Source organism: Acinonyx jubatus, chromosome A3 (genome assembly GCF_027475565.1).
Source record: "Acinonyx jubatus isolate Ajub_Pintada_27869175 chromosome A3, VMU_Ajub_asm_v1.0, whole genome shotgun sequence".
In the NCBI taxonomy this organism is placed as follows: domain Eukaryota; kingdom Metazoa; phylum Chordata; class Mammalia; order Carnivora; family Felidae; genus Acinonyx; species Acinonyx jubatus.
Window position 1 is genome coordinate 117,669,712 of NC_069388.1, and position 17,296 is coordinate 117,687,007.

The 17,296-nt window shown below is 37.7% G+C and overlaps 1 protein-coding gene across 3 annotated transcripts in view; it reads left to right on the forward strand.

Annotated features, from left to right (window-relative positions):
* ASXL2 (ASXL transcriptional regulator 2) overlaps positions 1–17,296 on the forward strand; it is a 130,844-nt gene that overhangs the window by 78,518 nt on the left and 35,030 nt on the right. For 2 of the 3 annotated variants that reach the window (XM_027033360.2, XM_053201132.1), the window contains 2 exons: positions 177–327; positions 17,181–17,296. In XM_027033360.2, the coding sequence (XP_026889161.2) occupies positions 177–327; positions 17,181–17,296 (267 nt within the window). The remainder of the gene's footprint in view (positions 1–176; positions 328–17,180) is intronic. The other variant, XM_053201133.1, reaches the window with a different exon arrangement.

The following is a 17,296-nucleotide window of genomic DNA, read 5'->3' on the forward strand; positions in this document are numbered from 1 at the left end:
TGACCCAAAGAAGAGAGATGACAGGAATTCAGAAAATATTGCTGGTTCTGCTACTGAATCCTATAATACTAAAAATTAATCAGCACAGTTAAGTTGCAAACAATGCATATCAGAAATTTAATTCCTATTTGCTGAAATGGTAATGATTAATCCTAATTGGATGCCTACATTTTCAGAAAGATGTGCCGGATGGGGTGAAAGAGCTATCAGAAGGTTCAGAAGAAAGCAGTGATGGTCAGTCAGATTCCCAGAGTTCTGAGAACAGCAGCAGCAGCAGTGATGGTGGCAGCAACAAGGAGGGAAAAAAGAGCAGGTGGAAAAGGAAAGGTAAATCCACCTGATCTCTCAATAAAGTACTGAATGCTATAGGACAAATGCCCTTGTTAGCTCCTCTTTTTTCAGACCCTAGGACAGTCCGTCTCTTTCCCTTTCCCTTTAGATCGGTACCGTCCAGTTGAATTTCTTGCAGTGATGGAAATGCCCTGTGTCTATGGAGGTCCAACCCAACATAGCCAGTAGCTACACGTGTCTATTGAGCCCTTCAAATATGGCAGTTTGGGAACTGAATTTTTATTCTTTTTTAACTTAAATAGCCACATGTGGCTAGTGGCTATCGGTTGGACAACATAGCTCTAGGTTTATTTATTTATTTATTTTTTATTTTTATTGTTTTCAATATAAAATTTATTGTCAAATTGGTTTCCATATATAGCTCTAGGTTTTATCTGGATTTATTTTCAGTTCTTGGTCAGCCATAGCCTTTTTTTTTTTTTTTTTTTAAAGACTGTTCTAATTTTTTTTCTTGTCCTTTTTAATCTTCTCTTCTAAAATTTGAGCATTTTTTGCTCTAACAGCTATATGCTTACTAGGAAAAGAATGCTTTTCATTTCTGCTAGCAAAGCCTAAATTTAGTCTGATGGTCTTTGCTCTTTCCTGCTTGGTGTCTGCTTCATAGCTTATCCAAAAAACTTTTTTTAGGGAATAGTGTCTTTGTTGCTACAACTTACCTGAGATGGATTTTCCACTTAAGGATGCATTTTATTATCTATTCTTGCCGATTATCTGTAGCTTCTTGTCAGAGTCTTCTTAAAGAGGGCAAATTGTTTTCACCTCAGTATTTGTAAATTCAGCTGTACATGCAGGGCAGATTTTAAGCCAAATCATGGTGGTTTCTTTACAAGGACTGATATAGGGATATTCCAGAACAAAATAGACATCCGAGAGTGTCCCTAGCTTGGATATCCTCTTAGGTTTGTGTTATAGGTCAGCTCTCTTTGGATCTAGAAACGAGAGTTATATATGTAGGAATCCTGGATTCATTAATTTTAGGTGCCTTTGGAACTATTGATGTGGAACTGTATGAGAAAAGCAGTCTGATTCATTACCATCACTGCATTCATGCATGTGCTACTCCTGGAGAGAACTGAGATGATTGGTGGCATCATTTGTGTCCTCTGGTAAAGCTACCACACATGCAATTTGGGCACATTTTGTAATCAGGATTTTAGCTTTAAGATCACAACCACTTAAGAGAGCAACCTAGACCTCAGATACTAGGAACAAATGGTATAAAGTCAAATAAAGCTAGTACCTGTGGTAATTATTCTTGTGTGTGTGTGTGTGTGTGTGTGTGTGTGTGTGTGTGTGTATACACACCCTGTCAGTAGTGAAAGGAGGTGTGGTCCATGGCTTTACATTCCTTAGATTCCACTAAGGATCTTTTTTTGGGACGGTGTAGCCAAAAGTGGTAAGGGGTCTATATCTCCTGCTTGTCCCCAGTTTAAACTTTTAAGTTTGGAAATTGTTGTTCTAAGATTAGGAACCAAGCCAAGTCATTAAGCAAGAGAAGCAGTTAGCAAGATTCATAATTTCTAGATATGGCTGGAAACAGAAATCAATAACAATGTTGGTCAGACTAGTGAATTTGGGAACAAAATCATGGTCTTGGAGTCTCTCCTTTTAAATAGCCACATATGCAGCAGTAGCTGTTGTGAGTAGGGGCTGTTACATGTTTGGTAAAGCCTGTCTCTAAGAAATTAAGAGGAGGGGCGCCTGGGTGGCTCAGTCGGTTGAGCGAACGACTTCGGCTCAGGTCACGATTTCGCGGTCTGAGTTCGAGCCCCGCGTCAGGCTCTGTGCTGACGGCTCAGAGCCTGGAGCCTGTTTCAGATTCTGTGTCTCCCTCTCTCTGACCCTCCCCCGTTCATGCTCTGTCTCTCTCTGTCTCAAAAATAAATAAACGTTAAAGAAATAGCAATAGAATCCTGTTGTTAATAGGTTAATAGATCTAAAATAGCATAACCTTGTGCTATACTTGGCATAGTAATAGAAGATATTTAACAGGGAAGTAGTAGCAAATTCAGAATTGTGATCTAAATAAATTGTTATTGAACTGCCTTTGTATTCATTGCTTTTCTAGAAATTATCACATTATTGAGTATTTATCCTCAGTTTACGTTAAGATGAGATGTTCTGTAAAGCTCTTTTCTCATTATAGGAAGTTCAGTAAACTAAGAGTAGAATGGGCTAAATGGTGTTTGGAAGATAAAGATAAGAGGGGCGCATGATGTCATGTAGAATTCATGTTTACTCTTTGCTGAGCTACCAGTAACGAAGAATGATTTCATTTCTCATAGAAAGTGCTTCTCTCATTCATGGGTCGTACATATGGCATATGGCTTAGATAGGTAAATTTTTAGGTGTATATTATATAATCCGGGAACGTTTTTGTAGTCCAGTGCAAATGAAAGTGGAAAACTTGTAGTTAGCAGTGCTAGTAGCAACGTGCAGCAGAGCAGTTTTCAATCAGTTACAGTTATTAATAAAGGGAAAGCAAAGTAATTGTGCCTATTCTGTTTTCTTATTTAGGGCTGTTACTCTCAATCTGACATCATTTTATTTCAAATGCATTGTAAGACAGGAAGAACATTGAGATAGTATCAAAACCCACTTCCTTTTATGTACAAAAATAAAGAGCTCTGACAGCAGAACTGGTACTTCTAGTTGAAAATCGATAGAACCTTTCTTGATAATAGGTATACCTTTCAGCCAAATAGGCACAGAGAACAGAACTTTGAAATTCAGTCCAATATTAAAACTAGTTTATTGATTTCCATGTAAAGTGGAAGAACTTAGAAGTTCATAGCTTTGGTTCCTAATTGTCAGACAGGAAACCATGTTCAGAGAAGAGCTTTATGGGATTCCATGCCAAGGTAAGGCGGAGTAAATCTAGAAAAAAATGATTAGAGTCAACTTTTTTGTTGCTTTTTTTTTTTATAGGATCATAGCTAAGTGAAGTCTCTGTCTTTTCCCCCAAATAAAATACAAATATTGCAGCATGAAGCAAATATAGAAGTATTATTTTTATCTTCTGATAGAAAAAAGTTTTGTTAAATTTTGGCCTGCTTTTAAAATGTCTTAAAAGAAAAATTAATTATGTAAGATATACCTTTTGACTTACAAGGAATTACAAATTCTTTCCAGGGGCATGATCTAATGTTAATTTTATCGCTTATGCAGAGGTATTTTAAATCAGAAATTTGACAAATACTATGTTTGGAGTTATTTAAAATACCAAAGACCTGCCTGCCCTATAACATCATTTATACATGTAAGTTTACTAAATGAGGATGATTATTTATAGAAATGTCTCCTTTAAAAATTAGTACACTGTGGAGAAAAACTCCTTTGGGCAAAGTTAACTTATGTGGAGAGAGAGAGCTTTGAGAGAGATGTTCTCTTTCTTCTCTGGTGTGGTTGGTGGCTGAGTCAGAGGTTTTAGCTGTCATATATTAAGGATGGCTCCACTGTTAGGACTTGGATAGGTAGGGTACCCAGGTATCCTCTCCATCTTTGATTAGGGGATTGTTCGAATATTAATTTAGCCACACCCTGCCAAGTTTGAAGGAGACTGCACTTGGAGTAGGAAGAGGGTACATAAAAAACTAAAAGTCTGTTAACTTCTAGAAATGAAACTACTCAAAAGAAAACTATTGTGAAAAAAGAACTCTCCCTTAAGAGAAGGATTACTGTTGATGAAAATTAAAACAGTTTGGATACTTCAGTTGTTATCAGTCTTTCAGCTGTTAATCCTTCAATTGTAGGAAGCTAAGCTTCACTTGTAATATTACTGCTTCATTATTTCTGATAGTATTTCTTAAAAAAAAATTTTTTTTTGTCATGTATTTATTTTTGACAGACAGAGACAGAGCATAAAGTGGGGGAGGGGCAGAGAGAGAAGGAAACACAGAATCCGAAGCAGGCTCCAGGCTCTGAGCTGTCAGCACGGAGCCTGACACGGGGCTCGAACCCATGAACCATGAGATCATGACCTGAACTGAAGTTGGATGATTAATGACTGAGCCACCCAGGCGCCTCTCTGATAGTATTTCTGATGCTTTAGAGGGACCCATCAAATATCTTCAGGAAAAAAGAAAGTAGTCAGGGTCTATTTGCTAAGGCCTCTAATTCAGAGGCATCTAGCATGGATAGTCTGTATCCTTTTGATCTTGTTCAGTATAATCATCCATTGAAATGGAAAATTCTCAGTGGTGTAATATATCTGAAAAGTAGTACTTTCTGAACACGTATTCAGTGGGTAGTACCAGTTATCCAACAATCTGAAACTACTTGAGTAAACTATGTAAAACTGGCTTTAATGAGCCTCAAGTTCTGAAATTTATTTTAAATAGTTTTCTGAAAACAATCTTCAGCTTAAAAACTCATTTCTCTACTAGTTTGCTGGGTTTTAAAAATCAAATAGTAAGTAACTGCTGATCTTTTTATCAGAATTTGTTAATATTGTATCTTTGTGTTTATATGAAAGCAAACATTTTTGTTTCTAATCAGATACTGAATATGTTCTCTAAATACAAGTGCTTTTAAGCTGTTGAGCAGTCCACATTGGAGTACCAGTAGGTCAGGATATACTTGGGAAGTATTCTTTAGGCCATTAGTTGATTTATAAAACGAAAGAATTATCTCTATTTAAAATGCTTGCCACACTCATTCATTCTCCAGTACATATGTATTATTTGCCAGGTATTTGGGAAACCAATTTGAATAAGGTGTGGGCCCTATCCATAGCTAGAAGGATAGAAAAAGAAGCAATTAGCAAATTAGTTTAATAAGTAACAAGTGTTTATATGTGTCATGTTATGGCAGCATTAGAGAAGGGAATAGTTAACTTTACCTGGGTTACTACGGCTTGTGTAAGCTATAGGATAATTTTTTTAATGTCTATTTTGAGACAGAGAGAGAGCATGAGCAGGAGAGGGTCAGAGAGAGAGAGAGAGAGGAAGAGAGAGAATCCCAAGCAGGCTCTGCAGCTGTAAGCGCAGAGCCCAACCAGGGGCTCAGAGTCACAAACCATGAGATCATGACTTAAGCTGAAACCAAGAGTCGGATGCTTAACCTGCTGAGCCACCCAGGCACCCCGAGAATAATATACTTCCTTCCATTGGGGGTATAACCTCTGAGAAATACAGGATATATTATGAAAAAAAAAAACATATATAAAGGCAAGAAAGTAGCAGCATGTGTACAGTGTTTTCAGGAAGCCATATGATGAAGTAAAGTTTGGGTGGAAAAGGGGATTTGTGGAAAGAAAGTACGGAAAAGAAGTAGGGATCAGACTTAATATTTAGTGCTAGTCTCCATTATTTATAGGGTATTGGTGTGCATAAAGTAATGTGTTTTTTTTTTAATTTTTTTTTTAACGTTTTTATTTATTTTTGAGACAGGCAGAGACAGAGCGTGAACAGGGAGGGTCAGAGAGAGGGAGACACAGAATCTGAAACAGGCTCCAGGCTCTGAGCTGTCAGCACAGAGCTCGACGCGGGGCTCGAACTCACGGACCACGAGATCATGACCTGAGCTGAAGTCGGCTGCCTAACCGACTGAGCCACCCAGGTGCCCCTAAAGTAATGTTTTTTAATGTTACTTTTGAGAGAGAGTACAAGCAGGGAGGGGCAGAGAGAGGGGGACAGAGGATCAGAAGAAGGTTCTGTGCTGACAACAGAGAGCCTGATGCAGTGTTCCAACCTGCGAAACAAGATCATGACCTGAGCTGAAGCCTGACGCTTAACTGATTGAGCAACCAGCGCACCCCATAAAGTAATTTACTAGGAGGATTAAGAAATGTGGTATTCTGGATCAGAGAATAACAACCCTGCTGACTCTTTCAAATGTTTGTAGCCACATACCAAGAGGAACAAAATTTTTGTTTATAGTCCATTTGCTGTTGGTCTCATCCTTTTGTCCATTTAAGATCTGAGTTAATATACTAGGTTTTTAAAAAATTTTTTTATTTCTGTTTTTAATAAAGTTTGTTTTTGAACGAGAGAAAGAGAGTGCGTGCACATGCATGAACATGCGTGTGAGTGAGAGAGAGGGGCAGAGAGCGAGAGGGGAGAGAGAATCCCAAGCTCCTTGCTGACAGTGCCAGATCCCAGTTGCGGGTCAATCCCACGAACCGTGAGACTTGATCTGAAGACAAGAAAGAGTTGGACACTTAACCAACTGAGCCACCCAGGTGCCATTTAGTTTTTCTGTTTTATTATTTTTTTCTTTCAAGTTTTTATTTAAATCGCAGTTAGTTAAATATACTAGCTTTGATTTGTTTTTTCTACTTACTAGTGTTTATTGTGATGTCTCTTCCTATTGGATGGGGTCCTCCAAATGTGGGGCAATAGGCATTGAAAGAATTCACCTGAGGCAGAACCTAGGCGATAGGAGTTTATTGAACACACTGCAAGGGAGCAGCAGGCAGGACCCTAGAGGAGAGGCTGTCTGACTTGAGGCAGTGGTTGGGGGCTGTTTTTAAAGGGGGGAAGGTGAGGAGGAGGTATGGGGATGTATGGAATTTTCCCTTTTTTGGTAACTGTGCCTGGTTGTAAGTACCCCTTGGTCAGTTACTGCCTGTGGAGGTTTGGAGATGGGTTGCCTGATGTCTGTATTCAGCCAAGGGGTTGCCTTGCTCTGCATTCATTGCTCAAGTCCGTTTCCTAAAAGCGGCCTTTACATTTACGTTAGTTCAATTCATTTCTGTTCACTGGTATATAGGTTAAAAGAATTTACTGTTAAAAGATTTTACTGTTGAAAATCATTTGTTTTGAGTAGATTTCCTTAATTCAGGATGAGATTAATTGGTGACATTAGTTGGTTTTATTTGAAGTTAAAAGTATAACTGGTAGTACAGAAGTGTGAGGGATTATTTTTCTCTAAGTGCCACTTTGTAAGATTAGGATTATAAACATGTCTCAGGCCTTGTGGGACCTTTGGGCCAACATGCTGGTGTCCCAGCACTTAATCAGTAGGGATCTATGAAACCCGGAAAACGTTGGAATGGAGAGAAGGCAAAAAACATAACAGAGGTTTGCTTTCCCACTGCTTGGTTTGTGAACTGAAAAATCGTATGTGCAAGCACACATACTGTCTACCAAGAAATAAATGTAATTCGTTTTTTTAAAAAGATTATAAGCAGGGACTTGATGAAGTTAAAATGCAGCCTTAATGTTTATTTTTCAAACAGTGTCTTATTCTTAATATGTTCATCTTGTAGGATATAGCCCTAGGAAATCTTGGTTCCTTATTTTGTGACTGTGGGCACTATTCCCAAGCCCTTCCTGTACACCCCCCTACCCTGCATCCTCCCCTCCTCAGCTAGCTGGTTTATTCTCAAACTTTTCATCACAAAGGACCATTCTCTCCCCCCTCCTCTATCCTTTGTGCACTGATACTTACGTAAAATACATAAAAAATGGCTCAGCAGTGTCAGATTTCTATGAAAGTGTCTAAATGCGTATTCTCACTGTTGTTATTTCTCTTGTAGCAGACCTGTATTTGAACGGCAATGGTTTAGCTGGACCACATTTAAACAGCAGTGGTTTAAATGATTTGTCAACCTTAGAAACTGTTGGGGATGCTGTATTTCTTTAACAAGCCCTTGTTTTGAAATGAGAGTGGAAAATAACTGCACCTCCATAAGTAAATAATTAACTATAATGATCCTTCACTAGCACTGCAGAGACATTATGCCATCTCTAGCCACTGCGCAAAAACTTCTGCCCCTTGTGTCAGTATAGATTAGTTTTACCTGTTTTAAAATTTTTGATTATATATATCCAAAAAAGTGCAGATATTGTAAGTGTACAGCTTGTTGAATTTTCACAAATGGGACAGCACCATGAACCAATATCCAGATCAAAGAACAAAATAGCGTCAGCACCCCAGTGGCCCTCTCTGTGCTCTTGTAAGATTTCATCCAAATTCTTGTGTATCTTATTCATATTCCTTAAAAAAATTTTTTTTATTTTTAAATATTTTCATTAAAATTTTTTTTCTCTTTCATGTTTACTTATTTGGGGGGGGGGGAGTAGGGACAGAGAGAGAGAGAGAGGGAGAGAGAGAATCCCAAGCAGGCTCCTTGCTATCAGCACAGAGCCCAACATGGAGCTCGATCTCATGAACTGTGAGATGATCTGAGCTGATATCGAGTCAGACGCTTAACCGACTTAGCCACCCAGGTGCCCCTATTCATCAGATTCTTAAAACTGAAGAGTATTCTATTTTATAAATATTTCCCAGTACCTCAATTTATTTATCGATTCTACCATTGATGAACATCAGGTTATTTCTAGTTTTTGCCTATTTTATTAACTTTATTGTGAATGCTTTTGTGTATGTCTCCCCCCCCCCCCCCCCCCCCATTTCTTTTGGTATATACTTGGGAGCAGAGTTAAGTGTAGTGTGTATTACCAGACAGTTTTCCAAAGTGCTTGTACCAATTTATAGCCATACCAGTAATGTATGAGAGTTCAACTAATATTTCACATGCTCACCAACGGTCAGTCTTTTACATTTTAGACTTTGGTTACTGTGTAATAGTGTCCCTTATGGTTTTAAATTCTATTTTCATCATGGCCAACAGAATTGGACTCCTTTTCATTAGTAATCATTTGGATGGCCTCCTTTGTGCAATGCCTTTTCCAGTGTTTTCAATTTTTCATGGGTCATCTTTTCCTTAGTTCTTCATATATTACCTAATTGAATGTATATCTTATAAGTAACTTCTCCTTTGTGGCCTTTTTTATTTTCTGAAAACTTTATTTTGATGAATACAGTTTCTTAATTTTAATATCATCCAGTACATCCCTAAGAAGATTGACTCTCCCACTGACACGAAGATAGTTTCTTCTGGTCCATAAAACACGTCTTAACAGATGTAAAGGAATGGGAATGATATAATGTCTGCTCTCAGACCGCAGTGAAATTAAACTAAGAGTCAGTAATAGAGGGACACCTGGCTGGCCCAGTTGGAGGAGCATGCAACTCTTGATCCTCAGGGTTGTGAGTTTGAGCCCCAGTGGGATATAGAGATTACTTAAATAAATACAAAAACTTTTAAGAAAAAAGAAAAAGAAACAGAAACAACACATTTTTGAATAACACATGGGTCAAAGAAGAAAAGAGAAATTTTTTAATGTTTTGAACTGAATGAGAATGAAAACACAATGTATCAAAAGTCAGGGTATGCAGTGAAGAAAGCAGGGGTTAGAGGGAAATTTAGTTTAGAAAAGAAGAAAGATCTCACATTAGTAATCTGTGCCTCTACTTTAAGAGTGCAGAAAAAGAAGAGCAAATAAAATCTAAATTAAATCTAAGCAGAAGAAAAGAAATACTAAGAATTAGAGCAGAAATCCATGAAATTGAAAGCAGAATATTAGTAGAAAAGAATCAATGAAACCAAGAGCTGATTCTTTGAAAAGATCAATAAAGCTAAGAAAGCTAATTATGAATATCAGACATGAGAGGCCATCATTAAAGATCCCATGGACTTAAAAGGATAATAAAGGAATACAATGAACAGTTTTTCTTGTTTTTACTCTGAACAGTTTTGTGCCCACAGATTTGATAACCTAGATGAAATCGATCAGTTCCTTGAAAGACACAATCTGTCAAAACTCCCACAAGAAGAAATAGACTGTCTGAACAGGCCTGTGCCTGTTAAAGAAATTGAGTCAGTAATTACTTACCTTCCAGAACAAAAAAGACCAGGCTCACTTTGATTCCGTAATGAATTCTACCAAACATTTAAAGAAGAAATTGTACCAATTCTGTATGATCTCTTGCAGAGGACAGAGGCAGGGGGAATACTTCCTAACTCATTCTGTGAGTCCAGCATTACACTAATACCAAAACTAGACATGAGAAGAAAACTATAGACCAATGTCTCTAATGAACATGGATGCAAAAATCATCAACAGAATATTTAGCAAATTGAATCCAATGATTTATAAAAGGAATTATACATCACTACCAGATAGGATTTATCCTAAGTGTGCAAGGCTGGTTTAACATTCAGAAATCAGTTAATGTAGGGCCATCTGGGTGAGTTACAGCCAAAGTAGTTACCAGGAAACAAATCAGGGCATTGAATACCTTTTATCAATTAATAAAAATAATATACATACTACCAAGAAAGCTAGAAAAAAAAAAAAGAACAAAGTAAAGCAATAAAAAGCTGAACAAAAGAATTAAAATGGAAATTACTGAATTTGAGAGGGGGACAATGATAGAAACAGTTTCAAAATAAATGAATAAAAGAGACCAGCTTCACTGACCTTTAAAAAGAGAAAAGATATACCTATACAAATTCAGATTGAAGTAAATACCAAAACAAAAATTTTAAACCACAAGACTTTTTCACAAGCTTTAAGAACTCAGATGAAGTGAGATGATTTTGTAGGAAAACAGGATGCATAAAAATTGAACCCAGTAGAGATAGAAAATCTAAACAATAAAGTTTCATGCAAAGAGGGATATAGAAGAGCTCCCCTTCAAAAGAACACATACTTAAACAGAAATTCATTGTTCACAGACTATGTTTAAAGATCAAACAATCCCAGTGTTTTTAAAACTATTCCAGTGCAGATGGGGCACCTGGGTGGCTCAGTCGGTTGAGCGTCCGACTTCGCTCAGGTCACGATCTCACGGTCCGTGAGTTCGAGCCTCGCATCGGGCTCTGTGCTGACAGCTCAGAGCCTGGAGCCTGCTTCAGATTCTGTGTCTCCCTCTCTCTCTCTCTGGCCCTCCCTCCGTTCATGCTCTGTCTCTCTCTGTCTCAAAAATAAATAAACGTTAAAAAAAAAGAAAATTAAAAAAAAAAACAACTATTCCAGTGCAGGAAAAAAGGTCGTCCAGATTCTTTTTCGAAGTAAAATTTTAAAACTTTCCACAAAGTACAAAGCTGTCTTGTGAACGTTGAGGGAAGATCTTAAAGGTTAACATACAAAATCCAGCCATATGTTAAAAAAATTATATATCCTGGGGCACCAGCGTAGCTCAGTCAGTTAAGCGTTGACTCTTGGTTTTGGCTCGGGTTGTGGTCTCATGATGTGTGGGTTCAAATCCTTTACACACACGCTGGCTGTGTGCGCATGCTCTGTCTCTTAAAGTAAATAAATAAACTTAAAAAAATTATATATCCTTAAAAAATGGGGTTTTAGGTTGTAAGTATGATTCATTACTGGGAAATCCATTATACTTTATCATATTAATACAGCTAATATGGAAAATCTTATCTCTGTACTTGCTGAAAAGGCCTTTGTGTAAATTCAGTACTCAATAAAATTGAGAATTGGTGGATACTATTTTAACATAATAACTTAGTCAAAAAAACCAGCATCTTAATGGGGAAACACCAGTGCCTTGCCCTTAGGTTAGAACAAGTCAAGAACAAGGTGCCCAGTATCTCAGTTCTTATATTCCAACACAAGTAAGCAAGAGAAAGCCGTTGGAACAGTGAGCAACAAAAAAAGGGGAAAGCTGCTTCTGTGTGTAGATGACACATACAATTATGAATCTGACAAAAGAATCCGTGGAGATAAAGTCTGATAGAGAAGGGAATTTAGAGCTGTATTTTCCAAAACGACGAAAATGGATTCATTTTTCACACCATACTCCATGATAAATTTCAAACAAACGAGAGATACAATGTAAAACATGAAACCAAGTACTAAAAAGAGAAAACATGGGTGAGCTCCTTTTAAAACCTGAGAGTAATAAAACTTTTTAAAGTGTTGTTTCTGGAAGCATATATTTTTATCCGTTGACTTAGCAAACCCACCTCTAAGAATCAATCCTCAGACACTGTCGACAATACAAAATAGCATAGCTTAAGACTAATGCTTCTCAATCACATAGATTTTATTATGACACAGATTCCTGGGCCCTACCTTCCAAGTTTCTGATTCAGTAGATCTAGACTGGGATCTAGTAATTTGCATTTACAACAGATTTTTTGCTACTGATGGTGTTTTTCTTGGTACAATACCTTAAAGAACCACTGATTAAGACATTGTAGTAATAAGAGCAAAAGACAAGAAAGAATGGACATACTCACCAAAGTCTGGTTGAAGGAATTATGGTACATCTGTACAGTGGAATTCGGTGTAGCTATTAAAAAAGGAATGTGGAAGATCTCTGTATTCTCTTCTAGAATGTTCCACAGGATATATTAGTTAAGTTAAAAAAAAAAATCAAGATTTTGAACAGCTTACAGTGCAGATTTGTTTTTGCTTAAAAAAAAAAGAGTAAAAGTATTAAAATATATACACTATGTTTTCGCCAAAACAAAAATACAAGCAAACAAAAATGGAAGGATAGTTAATACAAACCATTTCCTAAAAGGGAAGAGAAGTAATAAAGTAGTGTAGATAGGGGAGGGAGCTAGGCTTATATGGAAGTAACTTGTTTTATTGCTTTACATAATTAAAACAAGTTTTTAAAGTGTACTTTCTAGAAATATGAAACAAAGCAAACTGAAGTATATGTCAAATTTCTGGCATAATGACATACGTAAGTTGTTTGGGATCTATCTTAGGTGTAGGAGTCCAGACACAAAGACATCTTAAACTATATTTGAGTAGTCTTGTTTTCAGTAATTATATTGGTACAGTTTCTTTGCAACTAGATGTATATTAGAAAAACATTAATAATTACAGTAATGTTATTAGGAACCAGGGTTATCAGGGAAGAAGGGAAGTGATAGAAGTATAAAATCAGAAAAGTTAAGTGACAGTCCTGTAATATAAAACTAAAATTTGTTATCTGTGCATGAATTTTTCTCCTTCTAAAAAAAAAAGACTTTCGGGGTGCTTGGGTGGCTCAGTTGGTTAAGTGCCCAACTTCGGCTCAGGTCATGATCTCATGGCTCCTGAGTTTAAGCCCTGTGGGCTTTGTGCTGCCAGCTCAGAGCCTGGGGCCTGCTTCAGATTCTCTGTCTCCCTCTCTCTCTGCCCCTCCTCCACTTGTACTCTGTCTCTCTCTATCAAAAATAAACAAACATTAAAAAAATTAAAAAAAAAAAAAAGACCTTTCTTGTTCTAACCATTAAAGTCCTAGAACCAGTGGTAACCCTGTAGCAAGTGATTACCCCCTTCGGTGCAGCGCATGGTCTTTTAATACCATTTCCTATTTGAAAGATATCAGTGGTCCTTGGAGAAGTGGCTGATCCAAGTTGGGGGAAAAAAAAATGCAAGGTTGCCTCGGACTCTTTCTTGTTAGATACCAAGGAGAAGCAGTTGGTTACTGCTGAGGCCATGTCCTAAAGATGGTTTACAACTTACAGGCTCTCACACTAACTCAAAAGGGGACAATCTGAGTGCCAAATTTGCAATGATTGTTTTTGATTTAAACATCTCAAATATATAAACATCTATGGATTGACAATGACACTTTAAAATCATTTTACATACTGTTACTTTTCTGAGATTGCTATAACAAATTAGCGCAAACTAGGTGCCTTGAAACATTTATTTTCTCACAGTTCTGGAGAACGGAAGTCTGAAATCAGGTATCAGCAGGGCCGCACTCCCCACAGAGGCTCTAGGGTAGAACTCTGTTTTTTGTATTTTTTTAGCTTCTACTGGTTGCTGACTTACTTGCCTTGTGGCCACATCACTCCAATCTCTGCCTGTCTTCACATCGCCTTCTTTTCTGTCTGTCCTCTGTGTCATTGGATTTAGGACACTGAGATAATCCAGGATGATCTCATCTCAAGATCCTTAACTTAATTCCATCTGCCAAGACTCTTTTTCCAAATAATGTGACATTCACAGATTCTGGGGATTAGGACATAGCTTTTTGGTGGCCACCATTCAGCTCACAACAAATACCCACTCATTCTGAAAACAATACTAGTTTGCAGGGCGCCTAGGTGGCTCAGTCTGTGAAGCGTCCCTTGGTTTCAGCTCATGTCATGGTCTCACAGTTTGTGGGTTCGAGCCCCACACTGGACTCTGTGCTGACACACTGGGATTCTCTCTCTCTGCCCCTCCCTAGCTTGTGCACACACACACTTTCTTCTCTCTCTCAAAATAAAAATTAAAAAATGAAACTATGCTCAGTTTGGATCTTAGCTATGCCCCTTACTGTCTGAGTGTTTTGGCAAACTCATTACATTTCCTGATATGTAAAATTTAGCTAATCTCACAATATACAGAAGAATGTGTATATTTAAATTTTTGCATAAATATATGTCCTTAAAAATCTTTTCATATTTTTTCTTTGTGTAGAAAAAGGTCAGCAAGGATGCCAACCCAAATACACTACTTAGTTATCTCTGAGGGGAGAATTGGAGGAGTTTGGGTGGGAACAGAAAGCGGACTTGGACCCACCTTAAAGGGTAGTTCAGTGAAATCCTGTTCACATGAACCTAGCACACTATTAGATACACACAAGATACTGACTTTTGGTTCTTATTAATAAACTTGTGTGTGAAGACAGTGTAGCCACTAAAATGCAATCTGAGAGGGAAGTCTCTCAGCATGTGTTTAAATCTTGTTTGTTGTTTGTAGTTCTGAGCCTTAAATATATATAAGTTAGGACAGTTTCATAGACGTTATGAGACCAGTACTTGGCATAAGTCAAATCTGGGAGATACTCCTTACTTGGTGGGTCCTGAAGTTTTTGTGATTTATTTTGGCTGGCTTTGAGACGTGTTTATGGTTTCATTTGTTAGAAAGGGCTTTTGCCTTAAGGGGGAACAGTCCAAACAGTTTGCCGTGGTAATACGGATAGCTTTTATTGTTCCTTTTTCAGGCTGCTAAGTGGAATTCTTATATTCTCTAAGGGAATTATTTTGTTTTCTGTTTATTTTTAGGCAGTATTTGAGGTAGGTAAGGAAATGCGTATTTTCAGATTTCTGCAAACCATTGACGAGAAAGTGAGCATAGTCAAATATTAATAGTGTTTAACTTTATTTTCATTATGTCCCTTTAAAAACATCGGTTCAAATGAAAAAGATAGGCAATAACAAGTGTTGACAAGCATTAGAACCCTCATACATTCCTGTGGAATTATAAAAATGGTATAGCCGTTTTGGAAAACATTTTGACAGTTCCTCAAAAGTTAACCATAGACTTGCTGTAAGACCCAGCAACTCCACTTTAAGATATGAACCCAGGAGAATTGAAAACATCTGTCCAACATGAAATTGTGCTGATGAGTGTTCTTCACATCATCATTCAGAATGGCCAAAGACGTAAATGACCCAAGTGATCATCAGCTAATGAATAAACAAAATGCAGTGTGTGTGTACAATGGCATATTATTTGGTGATAAAAGGGAAGTATTGATCCATGCTCTGACATGGATGAAACTTCAAAACATGCTAAGTGAAAAAAACAGTCATGAAAGAGCACATATTGTTTGATTCCATTTATATGGAATGTCTAGAATAGGCAAGTGCATAGGGACAGAAAGTAGATTACTGACCTCCTGGGATTAGAGGCATAGTTAGGGGAAACAGGGGTGACAGCTAACCAGTATGGGGCTTTATCTCAGTAAAGCTGTTATTTTTTAAAATTGGTCCACATAAGTAGACTGAGGATGTGGTTTCTTTTTGCTGCTCAGTTATCTCAAGAACTACCCAGTTTTATTCTTGTATGATAGATTACAGTGAGCTTTTTTAAGCATCACACTTACTGTATGTCAGTTCTTTCCCATATATAAACCCTGTCACAAGGGTGGAATGCAAAGCCAATACCAAGTCTGACAAGTCAACCTTCTTAGTATTATCTGCTCTTGTCCTCTTGAAATGTTATCTATTGTGTATTCCTTTGTTAGGACATCTAAGAATCCATGGAAATGCTATTTTCCAAACCTTGTGTATTCCAATGAGTCATGCTTCTGCACTTTTATATCAGGTAGCTACCTACCAACATACTTTATATGGTATCTTAAAGCTCTTTAGCCATAGCTAAATGGGATGCCATTTTGCTATCCAGGCCTTTATAGTCCAGCTGCCATGGAAAGGAGAAGGTGTCAGTAAGCACGCACTCTGTCAACACTATTCCAGAGTCATCACCAGCAGCAGCAATTATTATTTTATTATTAAAGGGTCTGAATCAGCAATTTCGTTATCTCTCACCGTGAGCTGCATGCACTGCTGAACTTTACGGAACCTAAAACTGTAATTGCTATTTATTAGAAGAGGACAGGCTCTTGAAGGGGAAACCCTCATTCACATAAGACTGATGTTTGGCTCAGCTCTGATGGGGTATAAAACAAGTAGTGATGAGTAGAGAGGGGTTATACCCTGTGCAAACGTCCATTGCTACCATTAGAGGTATCCTACAACCCTCTCACACTGACTAGTGGGCCTGAAACTATTGATTTAAGAGATGAAGGCATATAAGAATTAAAGCTGTTCTAGAGTTTTTGAGGTGGAATGGCCTTATTGCCTTCATTTTAAAATAGGGAAAACTGGACCCTTTCTGTCAGCCCAGGGCCCTTCCACTGTATCATGTTGTCATCAGATTTATCTTAAGACACACATACTGTACAACAGGCTCTAGAATCTTTTCTCAGTTTTATCTAATTTGATGACTCATGGTTTATATTCTTCCTGCTTCAATCAATCTATTGAAAAATAAAAAAATGAAAAGTAGTGAATACTAACACCCATCCCTTCCCCGTCCTATCATCCTTCACTAGAGCTTTCTGAGGAAATAAACTGAAAAGGGAGGCTGTTGCAGTAGAACTCCAAAAAGAAGATCCTTCCCAAAAGTGTTTGGTCACAGTTCTTAATACAGGTAGCAGCATATGATTGGGGAAGGAATGGTGCTTGATAGCAACTCTGATAACCACCTTTTTTATTGTCATTTCCCCCCAACTAGTATCGTCTAGACTGTCACAACCATCCTCTCCCCAGTCAGGCTGCCCATCACCTACCATCTCAGCAGGTAAAGTCATTTCTCCATCACAGAAGCACAGCAAGAAGGCACTAAAACAG